The sequence below is a fragment of the Lepidochelys olivacea genome, assembly GCF_965140295.1.
Source record: "Lepidochelys olivacea isolate rLepOli2 genome assembly, chromosome: 4".
In the NCBI taxonomy this organism is placed as follows: domain Eukaryota; kingdom Metazoa; phylum Chordata; order Testudines; family Cheloniidae; genus Lepidochelys; species Lepidochelys olivacea.
Window position 1 is genome coordinate 118,341,243 of NC_140414.1, and position 19,253 is coordinate 118,360,495.

The 19,253-nt window shown below is 40.7% G+C and overlaps 1 protein-coding gene across 6 annotated transcripts in view; it reads left to right on the top strand.

The window, feature by feature from the left end:
• LDB2 (LIM domain binding 2) overlaps nt 1-19,253 on the top strand; it is a 490,344-nt gene that overhangs the window by 199,564 nt on the left and 271,527 nt on the right. For 3 of the 6 annotated variants that reach the window (XM_084627461.1, XM_084627458.1, XM_084627457.1), the window contains exon 2: nt 5,912-5,987. In XM_084627461.1, the coding sequence (XP_084483587.1) occupies nt 5,912-5,987 (76 nt within the window). Of the gene's footprint in view, nt 1-5,664; nt 5,988-19,253 lie in introns of those variants that run through there. The other 3 variants (XM_084627460.1, XM_084627459.1, XM_084627462.1) reach the window with 1 other exon arrangement.

Consider the following 19,253-nt stretch of genomic DNA (forward strand, 5'->3'; position numbering starts at 1 on the left):
CATACAAAATATTTAATAAATTTCAGTTGGTATTCTGTTGTTTAACAGTGCAATTGAAACTGTGATTAATTTTTTTTGTTAATCGCATGAGTTAACTGCGATTAACTGACAGATCTAATAAAAAAAACTTTGCCACCATTTCTTTTCTTGTGGGGAAGACTTAAACATTTATATAAACAAAAGAAAGGTGGAACAGGTCACTTTGTTCAGTCCTTCCTATAAATTAATAATCACAAGACTTCTGTTTTCAGGTACCTGTAGTTAGACTATCTTCATTTGCCATACATCTTTAGCTAAAGGAGAACAGCCCTTCTTCCTCCTTCCTTCAATTACAAATCACCTTAAATAAACTTTGTGTACTAACAAACTGACTTGTTTGCTGCATACCAAGCAGAGATGCATCAGTAATCAGACTTATTTACAACTATGTCACTTTGCTGTGTTACTACCAATCAGTTATTTAAAAAAAAAACAAATTATTGCAACCTTTAGAGGTACTTAGATTGTCAGCCCTTGAAGGCAGGGACACTGTCTTACTCTAATGTATACAGACCTGTGCAGTGCTAGATAATGACTATTAATAATTTCAAAAGTCTAGTTGTGGTATGGAAGGTGTGTATGTGTGTGGTGCAGAACAGCTCCTGTTCCAGTGCAGTCTATGCAGGAACATGATCAGCAACTGGCAGGGTAGAAACATAACTCCCCCAGGCTTCTAATAATAGCAACAACCAGAAGGCTGAAAAAGACCATGTGTGAGAGTACAAACGTCAGGGATGGATGAATGAACTGTTCCCGTTCACCCCTTTTCTCTCCTGGTTTTTGTCCTGAAGAAAGTTCTTCCTTGGTGCTTCTTGGCCAATGTATCAATTGTTATATTGTAATAAACCTTGGATACTACGCAGCTGTCATCACATTGCACAACAAAGACTATTCTGAACTTTTGGTGGCAGTGAGGAGGATAACTGAGATCCTTAAACTTCAAAAAACACAGGTTTGTACTGTTTGAACTAAAGGAAAAAAGATAGGGGCTATGACATACGGTGGAGCAGTTCTGATTCCATCCAGCAGAGGGCAGTAGTATACATACACACTAGCCAGCTCATTACTATACTGTGGCTCCTCTGAATATTTGAAAGCCATTGTCTAGTTTATCAGTATACTTTCCCTAGCAAACATGAAAGGTGCCTTTTTCCCCTCTTGCCAGCTTTTACAATTCTCATCTTCTACACAATTCAGTTTTTTTTTCAGGCCATGACTAGGGCCTCCCTGTACTTCAGTATTATTTCCTTTCCTGCATTAATTTAACTTTCACACTTCTGCTTTTTAAGCATCTAATTGGTTGAGGTAACTTAAACTCTTTAGTATGTGGTAATGGAGACAAAGAAATCTCAATTCTAGACACTTTGAAAGTGCATGGGGCTCTGCTCTCTGGCCTGGGGGGGGGAGAGACACACACACACACACACACACACACACACACAAACACACTGTTCTGTGCATGCGCTCTCTTTCAATCACATACAAACACGCGGAGATGTTCATCTTCAGGACTGGGGAAACTGGCTGCTTTCTTCCTCATGTCTGCCTATGTCCTCTCTCTGCTTCAGAAAACTCATTTTCCAGATTAAGGAGTGTCTTAGTTTGCTGAAGTCTCGGTTCAGAGGTTAGTTCAGATCAGGGAGCTTCTCTCACTCGCTGCTTTCTCTGAGTTATTCCTTAGTTTGTAATCAGTCCAGGGGGAAGTACTAGCCGAACGCCCCTAACTGTCAGTCATTCACAGAACTGCAGAACTTTTAAAGAGACAAGATCCCAGCAGATACCTCTCCAAATTGACTGCCAGGCCCAGTAACTCTATTTTTACTTCATTTTGTGTTTTAATTTACTGGTTTAAACATGATGTTAGTCAGGATGAGAACCTGCAAGTGGAAAAGCAGTGAGAGGTTGTAGGTGGCAGACAACCAGCCTGGAATTGAATTGCTGCTTGTGGATTATAGGGGTTTTATAATATATCAATAAATCAGTTGGTGGTATTAAAAAATACACATTTCTGCCTATCATTAGAGCTCTGTGCATAAGCTCTCTCCCTGTCAAGGTTCCCAGTAAAGCAAAACATGATACTTATTCATATTCCGTATTTTTTTTGCAGAAACAAGCAAAATTTAAAATGGTCATTTTGCTGCAAAACACAGTTTTGTGAAATGGTGAATTTTGGAGTGGGCAGAAGTTCCTCAAAATTGATAAATGTTGCCCAGTGTGTGAAGTTCAGCCTTTTAACCATGAAACATAGTGCACACGCTGTCAGTGGAGCTGGCAACATGTTTTTCTTTTTTTCCCCCCTCTGGATTTAATTTGCAAATAAAGTGCAGTTCCCATGCAGAAATATCTGAAGGGCAGGTTAAAAACCCTCCAGCGCAGCATGTGGTGAAGATCCTATGTGTTGGTCAATTTGATATGAAAATTGTGGGGAAGCATGACAGAGTTTCAGTTAGTTGAGGATTTTGATGACATGGGGTTTGTTAATCAGGTTTTCCTACAGAAGGGAAAAATCACTTGTGTATGTAATTGGTTGAAGAGCTAAAACTGTTATTTTTTCTGGACATCTGTGTCACCCTGGTTTTAGGCTCTGGGTTAGGTTGTTGGGATTTGCTACAGTACAATACGGATAGCTAGAGAAGTACAGTAGAACCTCAAAGATACGGACACCAGAGTTACGGACTTACCGGTCAACCGGACACCCTGGGGAGCCAGAAGTAATCAATCAGACAGTAGCGGAGACAACCCCCCCCCAAATAAATAAATAAAAAAAACCAACCAGAAAGTATTGTACTGCCTTGGAGCTTTAGCCCTGGGGCTTTGGGCTTCAGTGGGGGAGGAGGGGTTTGGGGCTGCAGCCACAGGGTGTGTGTTGGAGAATTAGGGCTCCAGGCGGGGGAGGGGACCTCGGGGCTTCTGACCCTTGGGAGCACTGGGGCTCAGGGCTTTAGGCCAGGGGGAGCACTGGGACTCGAGGCTTCAGCCCTGTGGGGGGCGCCAGGGCTTGGGGCTTTAGCTACAAGGGGAGTGCCAGTTTCAGCCACAGCGCTCCTCCCATTGCTAAAGCCCCTGGTGTGCCCCCCCACCACTGAAACTGGGAGCAGAGCTGTGGGCAGCCCTGAGCTCTGGTGCTCGCTGCAGGGCAGAAGCCAAAAACGGAGCTGGGGGGCTGAAGCCCCGACCCCCAACACTCCTCCCAGGTCTAAAGCCCCAAGCCCCCCCCCCCCACCTTGAGCCCTGCCTCTCCTCCCCCCTTCCCCATGGCTACAGCCCCAACCACCCCAGTGTCTGAAGTCTGGAACGTCTTATTCAGAGCCGCGGAACATTTTAGAGTTACGAACAACCTCCATTCCTGAGGTGTTCCTAACTCTGAGGTTCTGTATCATGGCTGCATCCACTTTATACATTTACCACACTTACTCAGGCTTGTCTACATGGTGTGCTGCTCTGCACTAGGGGGATGTACATTCTAGTGCACACTAACATGTTGTGTGCTAACTGGTCCATGTGGACCCTGCTGGTGTGCACTGAAAATTCCCTACTGCGCATTAATGTAGTCCTGTTTCAAATAGGACTATATCATTGTGCACTAGGGAACTTTTAGTGTGCGCCAGCAGCATGCACATGCACCAGTTAGTGCACAACATACTAATGCACACTAGAATTTACATCCTTTTAGTGCAGACTAATACACTGTGAAGACAAGCCCTTAGTTGTGTACCGGTTGAATGTTATATGGTAATGTCATTTGTGTCATTGCAGCACAATTGAATCAGACTTTGTTTGTGTAACACCGGTGTGGTCCTTGCCAGTTGATCAGCATTTTCTGGAAATGATATCACCAATACAATATAGATATGTAGTGAATATTAAAAGAGGAAGTAAAATACCCATTGTCTCCATATATTGTCTGCCAGTCCTTATGCATGGTGACAGAAGGTTTGTGGGAAGCCCACAAACCAACTTAATAGGCAACATGTTATAGAATCTCACAAAATATATGGAAAATTTTCTGCTAAACATTATTACTGATGCATTCAAGATGATTCCTATCTCACCCCTCCTTGACCAACAATAATCTGAAATTTTCATAATTAATCCTGAAACTGAGGTTCACTGACTAAAGTTGGCAAAGTATAGTCCATGTCAAAGTTCTAGTGAACCTAGGAGCATTTGATAGCATTGGGTGACGCTAAAATGTCTCCCGTGGTTATAAACAGGAAACCAGCCAAAACTTGACTGCTTGTGCCTCAGTTTCCCCATCTGTGAAATGGGGGAAATACTACTTACCTGTCTTTGCAAAGCACTGAGAGGTGTATGCATGAAAAGCAGTATGAAAATGCTCATATTGTCATTAACTTGTTCATATTCGCGAAATCCATCCCTGATTCCCTAACTCCATTGATTTGAATGAAATTCCACCACAGATTAATTCAGGCCTCTTTATTATAATTTTTACAATTTTTCTGTGCTGTAAATCTGCATGGTACCTTACAAAAATATAAAAAGACACAGTCCTTGCCTTAACAAGCTTTTTACAGGGGTATTAAAAACTTCCCTCCCAAAAACTTTTAATCTCCCATGTAGTAGATTAACCCATTTCAGTTTTCTACATATTAAACACTTTTTAATCCACACACTACAGGTTCCAGAACTTTCATATGAATTTAATAGTCAGATAGATTTCACCCATCACTTTTAAGATGTGATTCCCATGGGCAGTTTTGGATTTCTTCCATTTATAATATACTGCAATTGGTCAAAGATTTATGTACTTAAACAGTCTTGGAAAATAACTGGATCTATTATTTTAAAATGATCCATTAGATTATCTATAATAATTTATTGCTAAACAGATTTTTCAGCAGTTATTTTATATAGCCCCCACCCACCTTTAAACAACCCCCTCCCCCGAATTCTTTGCTTTTTATATCTTTCTGGGAGGTTTATGTTGTTAGCATTTGAGTGTTCTCTGTTGCGTGAAGTGTATTACTGAGATTATTTCTCTGTGCAAATTCTCTCTCCACAGTGTTTTTTAGTCTCTGGTGAAACAGTGAGCCAAACCCCTTTATAATCCTTTAACTGTTGATTTGAAATGTAAAAAACAAAAAACATGAAGAAGAGTAATAGGCTGTTGAAACCACTGGAGATAAACACAAACACTTGGAACTGCCAGATCTCTACAGTCTTCTAGAAGTGACTCACCGGGCTCCAAATGCATGATGTTGTTGTGGCCTTTGTTTATGTATTTTGTAGTCACCACATTTCTGATATTATACAAGTGTGGTGTTCTTAGGGTACTGGCTCAGGCAGCAGTTAAACCACCTATATGCTAACAAGCCTTTGCTACCAGGTTCCTAAGGGGTCCTGGCTGGGAAAAATTAAAACCAAACCTTAGACCTCTGTCAGACTGAAAAGAAAATTATATTTTTGAAGTAGTCTACAGTGTGGACAGGAAATGACCCCTTCACAAACTGCTTCTTTAAAAACAAGCAGTGGTGCCTGAAGCTATCCAGTCTCTCTCTCTCTCTCTCTGGAGCTTGTGCTCTCTCTCTCTCTCTCTCCCCCCCCCCCCTCTCTCTCTGTCTCCTGCTATAGAAGGGCTCCAACAGCAGTTTCCAGCCAGTGTGTTCTCTCTCTCTCTCTCTCTCTCTGTGCGTCTGTCTGTGTGTATGTGTGTGTGTGTCTCTCTCTCTCTCTCTCTCTTTCTCTCTCTGTGTGCTGCCTGCTGCTACTTTGTACTGTGAAGAACACACAGCCCATGTGCTCTGTATGGATGTTGATGATACTCTGTGTAGCTTGATTCTCTGCAAGCAGGCAAGATGTCCAGCACACCACATGACCCTTTCTATTCTTCTCCTTTTGGCCCATTTTATAGGAGACACTCACCATACATGGTGCAACCAGAGTACCGAATCTATGAAATGAACAAGAGGCTGCAGTCTCGTGCAGAGGTAAGTCCCTCAGCCTTGTTTTACTGTGCATGGACTGTGATAGGTTTCAGGCTGAATTCCGGCTGAAGCGTCCCATTAGATAGCACAATCTACACAGGAATGAACACCCTAATTAATTTAGTAGTTTAATTGCGTAATCCTCATTATATTTTCACGCAGAGCAACTCTTTGAGTAGATACCAGTATAGGCTGAAATCTTGAAATTACAGTACAGCACTTCAGGTTTGATGCCAATCTGAGCAAAATTCCTTTTCCTTAAGTGTGTTTGCTCAGGATCTGTCCTGTTGGCATTTACAGCTATAATGTTGCAAGGTATTCCTCGATCAGTTGCACTAAACTAAAGCTTCTCCTTTGCAGGGAAGTGAACCATGACCTGTATTTGTTTTTCAAAGTCTTAACATTAAATATGAAAGATAGCAGCAACCAGAAGCAGAGTTTTAAAAAACTTATTCAAGAGCAGCCCTTAAAGAACACATGTGCGTAACACACAGATACTGAAATATGTGCATGTTTAGAAAAGAGTTGCCATTATCAAGACGAACGATCAGTTCATGACTTTATCATGTACTTGTCAGAATACCTAGAAACGTACTGTTGTAATGCTTTGTGTAGTCTGTTACTGCTTTGTACATATTGAATTGTACATGGAGATCAGCTCCCTTAAAGAATATGCTAAATGAAAAGAAGTGGTAGAAATACTTTTAATACTTTTTGATTTAAAAATTTAATGAAGCAACACTTTTGGTCTATTGGAGTGAAAGTGTGTGTGGACTGGATCAGGCTGCATTTCTGCCCATGTGTCTGTGCAGCACACATGCTTCCTGCTGCAGTTTTTCCAAAGTAGTTTACTGTGGATGCACTGAACACACTTTAAGAAGTATAAATCTTGTAGAATGAATAGCCTTCTGTAAAGTGGAAGTGCCCTGTGAATTTGTGTCAAGAGCCCCAGTGAAGGATTTTGGTGGAATTTAAGATGAATCTATTTGTTGTACTATAATTCTTTAAGGGAACACGAGGTTATCATAAAATAAAATACACATGCCTGAATTGTCAGCTAACCCATAGAGAATTCATGACGTTTAATGTATATGATACAACTAACAAGATGTGACCTGCTTTCTGATTGGTTAACTGCTAGAGAGTGACTGATTTCCTAACGCTGCTATTTTCTAAACATATTGGTCTGTATATGTTAAATACAGTTGATAGTAGCTGAAAATTTAAAGATGCTCATTGCTTCCTTAGTCATATTAAGTATTCTCAGTTTTGCCTCAGGTCGTTAGCTGCTGGCAGTGATTGATACTTGGGTGTGGAAGGTGTTGTGTTTTGTTATTGCTTATTTGTTTGGTTTTTGCAACTCTGTGACTTACATTCCCATACAAATAAATGTAACAATTGTAGTATCTTACACATGAGCAGGAAAGAGAACGTGCTATCGAACGATCACTTTGGGATTATTTTGTAGAAGTTATTTTGAAAAGCTGTACATGTGACTGGCAATTCAACCTTTTTGCATCAATGGTATTTTCGGTATTTTAAATATGCCCTTTTTTCTGATTAGACCTAAGTTACAAATTTTCCACTGCCAAAACTTTTTGGAGGACTTATAGAAAGACTTTTCCCTGTTGCCTTGCTGACGTGAGCTGAGCCAAACGTAGGGTCTAGTACATTTCATTAAAATTTTGCTCCATATATGCTCTTTTGGTTGGGCTACTCTGAGGAGGAAGGGATAATTTACCCCTCTTTGCTGTTACCCTCACTGATTTCAGTGGGCTATAACAGACAGAGTTCAGATAATGAAAAGTGCACCCTTATGAATTTTTCTTTTCTAGGTGTGAAAATACTTTTGCCTTGTGATTGTTCGATGTTAAAATTCTTCTTTTCTTTTCTTTCTGAGTTCCTGATGCCTGGACTGTGGCATTGCTCCTTGTTGAGGCAGATATGATTCTCTAACTACCTTCAGCGCCATCACCCATACTTGTGCTAGAGCAGGTTCCTTAATACAAAATTTAGTTCCTTGGACATTTTGATGTTTACGGTGGCTAGATGTGGAAAGATTGTGATGACGCATTGTTGTCTAATTGCAGGTAGAGAGTGGAAGTTTCACACTCATTTTACACACTTATAAGCCCATCTGTGATTTGTAGCTGTGGAGTTCTAGAGTTTTATTACGACCAGCCTTGGATATCTTACATCCTGATCAGTGGAGCCTTGCAGGTTATGGAAGGAATGTGCTTGGGCTTTGAGGGATATGGGCTCACTAAATAAGCATTTTTCCTCAGGCAATCCTTGGAATAATGTAGGTGATGGCCTCTGATGGAGGCTGCTTGCATACACTCAACCCCACAGGGAAGGTAGCACAAGTAAAGCAGTTTAAGGGGAACGCAGTTATGGAGTTTCCAAAAGGGAGGAATGGGAGGGGGTGGAGGGTTTCTGGGACCCGTTTTGAACCTACTTTGGACAAGGCCAATCGAAAGCAAGGACGCCTGAAGGGTGGAACCACAATGCCTAACAAAACCAAACCCCACAACCTCACACTTTACAGCCTTCAACAAACATTTATCTTGGTTGTCTCATGATGCACAACAATAACTCTCTTAGTAAATCCTCTAGAGTCCAACAACAGTCTTCCTCTTCAGCAAAGGAAGGTCCAAGATAGAGGGTCGTGGGACAGTCTCTTGTATGCCTCCCCTCACCCCACATGCTGCAAAGTCCAGCTTCGCAGTGGCTCCCTGTACATTACTGCTCAGCTGGACTTGTGAGTATGTGAGTATGTTCAGGGCCAAGAAAGGGTGGGTTGGGATCAGTGGAGCCGTCACTACATAGGTCCGCCGTTGCTGCATCCCCCTCTCCTTCCCCCTGGGAGGCAGGGTCTACTATCTCCTTGGGGATGCAAATGTGGGATACAGCTGTTCTGAGGCCTGAGGGCAGGCCTTATAAAGCCTTTTGCATCAAGCCTGATTGGTTTGGCATGGGGTGGGGATAAAGAATAACCTCTAATGAAGCATGTGTATCTGTAGCTCAAGATGCTAAGCAAATGAAGCTCAGCAAAATGCAATTTAGGCACAGCTTCCAGGTTTCTGTTTTCTTAAGTATGTTTTCTTTAGGAATAAATGGTAGCTATGGGTGAAGAACTGATAACTCTAAACCGTGCTAGACACAGCACACTCTTCTGCACTTCAAGGCCTGTCCCACCCCCAGTGCTTCCAGTGCTCCTATAATTGGCTTTTAAATCCTGGGTCTACCCTAAGCAAAGTCAAGCCCAATTCCGTGATGGTTTTGTGATGTAGAGAGAATTGTCCAATGGTTAAAGGCTGTCACTACCAAACTCATTCTTTCCTATAAAGAAAAGGAGTATTTGTGGCACCTTAGAGACTAACAAATATATTTGAGCATAAGCTTTCGTGAGCTACAGCTCACTTCATCGGATGCATTCAGTGGAAAATACAGTGGGGAGGTTTATATACACACAGAACATGAAACAATGGGTGTTACCATACACACAGTAACCAGAGTGATCACTTAAGGTGAGCTATTACCAGCAGGAGAGCGGGAGGGGGGGTGTAGATAAACATGGGGAAATAGTTTTACTTTGTGTAATGACCCATCCATTTCTTTTTGCGAATACAGATTAACACGGCTCCTACTCTGAAATCATTCTTTCTTATGTGATTTTAAACTGTGCTAGAGCCCAGGTTGTTAACCAGCCTTCAGCCATACTTCAGCCTCTTTAAAGGTTGTGAGAAAAAAAGTCAAATCACACAGAAGTTTGATACAGTGGTTCTTTTCCTTTAAAAATGTAAATTAATACACCAATTCTTAATTCAACATGGGGAGTCAAATGTCCTTCTAGCATACATGATTTTAATAAGTAAACATAAGTTTTTTCTTTAAAATGTTTAAGTTGGCTGACAGAAATAAGGGTAAACTCCATTTAACTTTTATCCCAGGTAACTGAAGTTCTTGGTTTATAAAAATGCAGCTGTTTTCTTGCTGTGTGTGTGACCATGGGATTTCTTTCCTGTACATCCATACTCCATTTATCTGAATGTTTTGGATATCTGTATTAGTTTAACATACTTAGAGAATAAATCTATTGTAGCCATGTAAGAATTCTTTCATGTGTAGTGTAAAGTATTGGTAAATTGGTAAATAGATTTCATATCTCCTTCTCCATGGAACTTCCAACATAAAAGAAACCACCTCTCTCCTTCTTTGATGCTGCAATTCCTATTTTATTAGAATTTTTATAATTAAAAATATTTTAAAATAAAGAGATAACACGTTTGAAATATCCTCTGATACTACAACATGCTGCAGATAAATCACTTATAGCTGCTGACAGGTTAGAGTTTGATCAATTTCTTTATCGTCAATATGCAATGAAATATGGCAACTTTTTCACTTGTTTCTAGGTTCCTTGTATTTCTGGAAGTTGTTTGTATTATAGGCTATTCAAATTGTCCTGCAGTCTATATGTTTGTCTCTATCACAAGTGGTGATATTTTTCATTAACTATTATGTCTGATATGCAACATTTAACTTCATACCTGGCTCAGAAAACAGTGTTATAGAGGTGACTGGAGAAGTAGTTTAGAGTAATATGATTCTTTCTTTAAAACCAAAACAAAGCAATCAAACCATATTAGCTTTTATTAATCTGTACAGTAAATTTCACAGAAGTGAAGATTTCACAATGAAGAATATCAGTAAAAGACAATAAATAGTGATTTAAAAACAGCTGCTTAAACATACTGGAAATTTATTTACGCAGATATTAAACCAAACATTTAAAGCAAAAAAAAACAACCCCTCTATACTCCATACTTAAATGGAAGAGTCTCTCTCTCTCTCTCTGTTTTCCCCCTGGCTTATTTCCTCAGATTGCTGTTTTATGAAATCATCTTTTTTTTCTCCTTTCTGATACATTTTTGAATATATTAGTCATAAAATTCTGTGTTGTGACATCACATTTGTTCACATAGCAACTTGATATCACAAACAGATCTCTGGTACCATGTGTATAATAAGTCTGAGTTTGTTTCAGAGGAGGTTGTGTTTTGTGGTGGGGAGAAGCCCAAAATGCTTTGAGACGCTGACTCTTGTTGTTAAGAATTTGAGAATGTTACCCTCAAATATCCTAATACCCAGCAAGGTACTTTAAAAGACCATTCTTAAAGCATGTTTGTCTGAACGTAAAGGTCACTTTTAAAATAGACCGCACAAGCCCCTTTAGACTGACATGGGGTCTTTGTATTTTTTTTACTGATTTCTTTTTCTCTTTTTTAAAAACAATTCTGTTGGGGCTGTTTTCAATTAAAATTGCTACAAACTAACAATATTTATGAGGCTAGAAAAAAATCAGTTCACTTCCTTTCCACGTTGATTCTTAGCTTACAATCAGTGAGGGCTTTCTGCTTGTTTGTTTTTCTTGAGCTATAATATAGAACATGAACTATATAGTTGGCAAGCACAGAGTGTCTTATTTGGTTTTTTGGAGGGGAAAAATCAATGTGAATTTTAAGGGGAACACTCTTCTGTAAACCTCCTCCTTAAATTGCAAAGATCCTTACCAGCTCATTGTTTATAAAGATCATAAAGCATGTTTTGAGCAAAAAAAAAAGCAACATAAATAGTTCAAAACTCAGTCTTCTTCAGATTGGGTGTAGCCACAATTTACAATGCAGATCTTATCTGAAAAGCAAAAGCTGTTTTTATTGTGAGGAGGAGAACTGAGATCATATGTGATGGACCCAATCCTGTGCTCTTATTTCAGTGGGAATTTTGCCTGCAGTAGGACTGCTAGATCAGACCTAAAAAAATACCCTATTTGGTTTAGATGCATTCGGTGCATTAGCTTCCATTGTGTGTATCACTAAAAATATCTAAGGGTGGCCTTCTGAAGAAATTAAAACATATTTACTAGACACTTTACTTTGTAGGGTACATTTTTTGTGTTATTTTGCCAAAAGTTGCATGTGTGTCATGCACCAAGCATTCCAACTGTGCTGATTTTCCCAGCTCAACACCTAGGCTAGGGACTTTTGCACAGGGCACAAAGGTAGAGCTCATGTGTGTACCCCTCTAGCTCCAGTGTAGACTTATCCGTTGCCAAACTGTCTTATATATAAATATATAAGAAAGGACAGAGTATCAGGCAGGATTACCCAGGGGCTATAACCCACAGTCAGATAACAGTAAGATGTGGAGACTTAGCTGTTGAGCTTAATTCTGAGGGACCAGTGAAAATTGCCCTGGCTGAAAAATGTATAGGCTATACAAAAACTTTCACGGCCGTCAGGACTTGGTGGCTGGTAAAGTTTATAAACTCGCCAGGACCAAAGGAAGATGCTAGAGTGAGGTGCCGGTGGAGCCCATAAGCTTCAGAGGAGCTGGAAGTGCTGCTAGGGCTAAAACTCCTGCAGGAGTAGGGATGCAGAACCTGAGCTTTGAAGCTCCACCGGAACGAAACTTCTTTACACTGCCCAGCCCCATGGCTCATCACACCAGGGCAATTCTTCCAGTTGCTCCTTAGTCCTATTGGGATCCAGGAAGTGGGCAGGCGGAAGCCCGCCCGCTGCTAAAGGATCCCCCCTCAGCCTAAGAGGAGAATCCACAGGACCTGGGAACCAAGTAATTCCGGGGACCAACAAATGAAATAACAGGGACAGGAGTGCAGTAGATAACCAGTACAGTAGATAACAGGTCAGTATTAGAGTGTAACAAATACTGCAGTAAAAATGTCTGAGTATTAACTTGAATTTAAATATGAATCCATGCCCTTTATGAGTTTGCTTTCTGTTAACATTGAACAGTTGAGTTTCACCCTCATGAATACTTGGAGAAAGTGAATTTTAATATATCCTTCTCAAGTATTCAGCCAGGAAGTTGCCTATTTGATATGAGATAGGATGCTACTTGACCCATCAAAGGGTCAAACGAAGGGAACCAGATGGGGACACCGAGCAGAGAACCCCGGACAGTGCCCACTGCTCCTCGAAGGTGTCAAGGGAGTCAGCGGATGCTGCCCAGAGGAACTCTGCCCGGATACGTGAATGGACGGAGGCTGCACAATCACAGGAGACTCCATCAGCTAACCTCCTCACCCTGGTTTTATAGATGGCCATTTTAGCCAGGGACAGGAGGAGGTTGACCAGGAGGTCCCATGACTTTGTGGGGCCATGGATAGGGAGTGCATAAATAAAAAGGTGAGGGGAAAAGTGCAAACAAAATCTTAACAAGATATTTAAGAGGAGCCGGAATGGGGGCTGCAGCCTGGCGCACTCCAGGTAAATGTGCACCAGGGTTTCCCTCACACCACAAAAGGGGCAGGTGTCCGGGATAGGGGTGAACCGCGCCAAGTACACGCCCATGCTCATGGCCCCGTGAAGGAGCCACCAACTGATATCCTTAATATGAGGCACATGCTCCTTCTTTACCACCCTATACTCTGCACACTAATGTACAAACCACTTGCTATATGGGAACCCAGCCACACCTTCCCATTCTCCCACACTTAGACAGTGAGCACATGGTGTTCCCATCTGCTCCAGAGCAAAATAGAGCTTTATTGGTAATTGGATAACCACAACAAAACAATAAACGTCAGACTAGTCGTTCTTCCTAAGCTTGGCCTGTAGATATTTCTGTTTATAAACTGTATTTCCCCCCTCTCTCTCCAGTCAGCTCCCATATCTCTTTATATCTAGGGTGGATTTTAATGGGCTACACCTGCCACAATGTGTTCACATCTTTATGTAGGTTTCTAAACCTGCCAGCAGAGAGGGCCACTAGGAAAACTGTCACCCTGTTATACAGACCAAATAGCTGCCCTTTCACATCCCCTCCCACTCTCCCTGCCCGATGGTTGAGTAATTAGAACAATTTTGGCTTTCCTACCACATACAGTGCCCGCATACCTGCTGCTTTCTATCCTTACACTTTTCAGAGTAACAGCCGTGTTAGTTTGTATTCACAAAAAGAAAAGGAATACTTGTGGCACCTTAGAGACTAACCAATTTATTTGAGCATAAGCTTTCGTGAGCTACAGCTCACTTCATCGGATGCATACTGTGGAAAGTGTAGAAGATCTTATTATATACACACAAAGCATGAAAAAATACCTCCCCCCACCCCACTCTCCTGCTGGTAATAGCTTATCTAAAGTGATCACTCTCCTTACAATGTGTATGATAATCAAGGTGGGCCATTTCCAGCACAAATCCAGGGTTTAACAAGAACGTCGGGGGGGGGGGGAGTTGGGGGGTAGGAAAAAACAAAGGGAAATAGGTTACCTTGCATAATGACTTAGCCACTCCCAGTCTCTGTTCAAGCCTAAGTTAATTGTATCCAATTTGCAAATGAATTCCAATTCAACAGTCTCGCTGGAGTCTGGATTTGAAGTTTTTTTGTTGTAATATCACAACTTTCATGTCTGTAATCGCGTGACCAGAGAGATTGAAGTGTTCTCTGACTGGTTTATGAATGTTATAATTCTTGACATCTGATTTGTGTCCATTTATTCTTTTACGTAGAGACTGTCCAGTTTGACCAATGTACATGGCAGAGGGGCATTGCTGGCACATGATGGCATATATCACATTGGTGGATGTGCAGGTGAATGAGCCTCTGATAGTGTGGCTGATGTGATTAGGCCCTATGATGGTGTCCCCTGAATAGATATGTGGGCACAGTTGGCAACGGGCTTTGTTGCAAGGATAGGTTCCTGGGTTAGTGGTTCTGTTGTGTGGTATGTGGTTGCTGGTGAGTATTTGCTTCAGGTTGCGGGGCTGTCTGTAGGTAAGGACTGGCCTATCTCCCAAGATTTGTGGGAGTGTTGGGTCATCCTTCAGGATAGGTTGTAGATTTCATGATTTCAACAATTTCCATCCCACCATCAACCTTAGCCTGGTCCAGTCCACACAAGAGATCCACTTCCTGGACACTACAGTGCTAATAAACAATGGTCACATAAACACCACCCTATACCGGAAACCTACTGACCGCTATTCCTACCTACATGTCTCCAGCTTTCACCCTGACCACACCACACGATCCATTGTCTACAGCCAAGCTCTGCGATACAACCGCATTTGCTCCAACCCCTCAGACAGAGACAAACACCTACAAGATCTCTATCAAGCATTCTTACAACTATAATACCCAGCTGCAGAAGTGAAGAAACAGATTGATAGACCCAGAAGAGTTCCCAGAAGTCACCTACAACAGGACAGGCCCAACAAAGAAAATAACAGAACGCCTAGCCATCACCTTCAGCCCCCAACTAAAACCCCTCCAATGCATTATTAAGGATCTACAACCTATCCTGAAGGATGACCCATGCTTTGTGTGTATAAAAAGATCTTCTACACTTTCCACAGTATGTATCCGATGAAGTGAGCTGTAGCTCACGAAAGCTTATGCTCAAATAAATTGGTTAGTCTCTAAGGTGCCACAAGTACTCCTTTTCTTATTGCGAATACAGACTAACACGGCTGTTACTCTGAAACCTATGGTATACAAAATTCAATATGTGCATATGTGCCTGTGTGCACCCACGCACTCGTGTATATATATATATATATATATATATATATAAAAGAAAATACTCTTTAAAAACATAAAGCAAAAATGGGCAACCTTTTATCCTCCTCCAAAATTCAGGTTACGTCACTTCTTACTTTATTCCTTAAGAAGCTAGGAAACAAGACCAAATTTCCACATCCAATTTCTTTGTTGTGATATGGAACCTTTCAGATTATCTGAGACTGGACAGAACAAATATGTGCGCTTGATTTTCCATTGCCTTGCAACATATATGCTATTTTAGACCTGAGCAAAGTCAGTGTGAAATGCTACCTAATCAGAATGGTAGCATTCTACACTCAGGCTATGTCTACACTGCCCCGCTGGATCGATCGCTGCCCACTTATCCGGCAGGTGGTGAAGATATACTCTGAATGAAGGTACTAAATAGCCCTGTCACTTGTCCCTAGTCCTCATTACAAGAGTATCAGTTAACTCTTAAGGTAATTAGCTAATAATGTTGTGTACGTGATTTGAAGTATCATTTTTAGCAATTAGGAGTTCAGATATGATGCACTGCAATTATTATATAGCTCATCTATCTGTTTTACATAGCAATAATTATCATGTAGTAATGCTTTGTGGGATACTTGGCATTATGCACTGAATGGAATCCTGCATGTAATCATGAACAGTGTGCCAACAAGCTATGGTAATAACCCTTTGATTGCCATGCCTTGTGCACATCCATGATTATTATTATAAAGGGTAGGCTCATTATGAAGAATGTGCTGGCATGAGTTGTAGGCGGAACCAATACAGTAGATAACAGCTCTGTATTAGAGTGTAACAAATACTGCAGTAAAAATGTCTATGAGTATTCACTTGAATTTAAAAATGAATCCATGCCCTTTATGAGTTTGCTTTCTGTTAACATTGAACAGTTGAGTTTCACCTTCATGAATACTTGGAGAAAGTGAATTTTAATATATCCTTCTCAAGTATTCAGCCAGGAGGTTGCCTATTTGATATGAGATAGGATGCTACTTGACCCATCAAGGGGATAATTTCCAAAAAACCCTTGCCAGAGCCCTGGCCCAGAGCAATTAAACAAGCCAGGCAAGGATCTTCCTGCCACCTCCATAACCAGGTCTGTGCATACATATGAAGCTATTTAGCGTCAATGACTGATGATGGTGGAAAATTAGAGATTAGTGAATGCCATGTACCTGTGTATTTTATGTGGCATGGGACACTGCTTGACATTCAATGACTTCATGTGGCTGTAACAAGAAAAAATTAGACTGAATCATTTCAAAGCTTCAGTGGCTTTTTAAGCCTTCATCATAATTATAAGGGTTATGGTCATCCAGCCAGGGAACAGAAACAGTACGTGTGGCTTGTATGACCAATCACAAGTTGAATTTTGAATATAGAATATTGTGTACTTACAGCAAATTGGTGATAAATCCAGTGAGTTAAAAAAAAAATTAGCAAAAATTAGTCTAAAATGTGAATAATTAATATATTCCAGGAAGTTATCTGTTCACAGAATTGCTGTGAGCAGAAAGAGGTTCAATTCATCAAGTCTATTTTTTGCTGTGACTAGCTCAGCTCTTTTCAGTACCTCTTAGCACACTGACAGGGTTAATAATGTAAAGTAAAATGATTGGTCAAGAAGCCAGCATACTAAGCGTATTGCTTGTGAGACAGCTAAGATATTTAACACTGACAAAAACAGCCAGTCTGAAACAACCAGGCTGGACTTTGACTGACTGACTTTCATCCAAAGGACTGCAGAATGTGCACTTCTAAATATGCAGCACAGCACAGACACCCTAGTACTGAGCTGTGTTAGCATTGGTATGTAACCTGAAGCCACAACCTGCGTGTCTAGACTGACAAGAGTCCTACCAGTTGAGCCACCATGACACCTTGTGGCTTATTAAGTAACATATGTATCTTTTTGAAAATAACAGCTAAAACTTAGCTTATTTTGGATATTGACAAATACCATGGGATACAATTGTCTATTGGTTTAAATACCTTTACTGGTTTAGTGTATTATGTTAAATTAAACAGTGATGATTTGGTTTTAACTGTGTTAATGGTCCCTAGAATGAATTTGTCGAAGTATTGTAATGTATTTTATAAGTGTCACAGCATACATGCCATTTCACTAAATTTGACCCTTAGATCTTATATTCATACTCCTAGTATCACCTCATGACTCAGATTAAATACTGAAACTTTGTGTAGCTGCCATACAGGACCAACTAAGTTTGTAACTAAGATTTAGGCTAACCCAAAACCCCCCCTAAAAATGAAGAGAATATTTGTTGGCTGTGGAAAATGGCTACAAACTAGCAGAGTTAAATGAAAGTGACTAAAATGTGCTAAGCAACAGAAATAGGCAATAGACACAAAACCTCTTTACACCAAAATTGGGGTAGAAAATTGTTCACGCTCTTCGGTTGTAGATAATTCATCACCTATTATTCTTAATGTGAATTTCTCATTGTACTTTTTTTTTCTGAAAAATTCTTTCTTGAACTTAAATTGGGCAGGTGATGAATGATGTACCATGCTGAGATACTCAGACAGAACATTACGTCCGTAATGAATCAGGATCTTACAGTACAAGATGCCATCCTCCATCACCTACTTATTAAATTTTCAAACAAGTGGCTGAGACCGCAGCATACTATGCTAAGAAATATTGTCTCATGGTTTTCTTGTCTGTCTATCTGTCCCTGTATCCGTCTGTTGTCTCTTGTCTTATACTTAGGTATGTTTTCAAAGTATCCTACCCAAACTAGATTGAATTCAGCTAGCACAGGTAACGACAGCAGTGAAGACAGTGCAGTGTGGGCTTCAGAACTAATAAGAACATAAGAACGGCCATACTGGGTCAGACCAAAGGTCCATCTAGCCCAGTATCCTGTCTTTCGACAATGGCCAATGCCAGATGCCCCAGAGGGAATGAACAGAACAGGTCGTCATCAAATGATCCCTCCCCTGACACCTATTCCCAGCTTCTGGCAACAAGAGGTTAGGGACACCATACCTGTTCATCTTGGCTAATAGCTATTGATGGACCTATCCTCCATGACAGTACAAGCCTGGCACCTGGCACAGACCCTGGGTACATACTCTCCTTGCTAACCCTCACTGAAGCCCGTTCTGTGATGTCTTCACTACTATTACCTGCACTAGCTGGATTCAAGCCTGTGCACAAATGAGCCCGTGCCCAGCATTTATTGTGTAGATATGCTCATAGGTCATAAACTGTCTGGGGCAGCGACTGACTCTTTGCTCTATACAATGCCTAGCACGATGGGGCCCTGATCCGTGTCTGGGGTTCTGAGGCACAAAGAAGTAATACAAATAATTGAATAATAATAGGATCATAGACAATACAGAACTAGAAGGTAGGATTTTATATGCTGGTTTAAATCAGATTCTGAGTATTTCACTTTGGTTTTAATCCCACAAATCAAAAGGATTAAATTTATATTTTACATGTTCATCCATCATAAATTTGACTTTGATTAGAAAATACCACAAATTATTATTTGTTAATGGTATCGAATAATTGTAATCTTCCAAGAACATTAAAATGTCATTAATGTGTCATTAACACCTGTTGTTGTTCTCATACCTACTGGCCATATTTTTGCTCTCCATTACACCCAGGCCAGGCTAGTGGCTTTGCTAGGGTTGCACAAATATAGCAAAGGA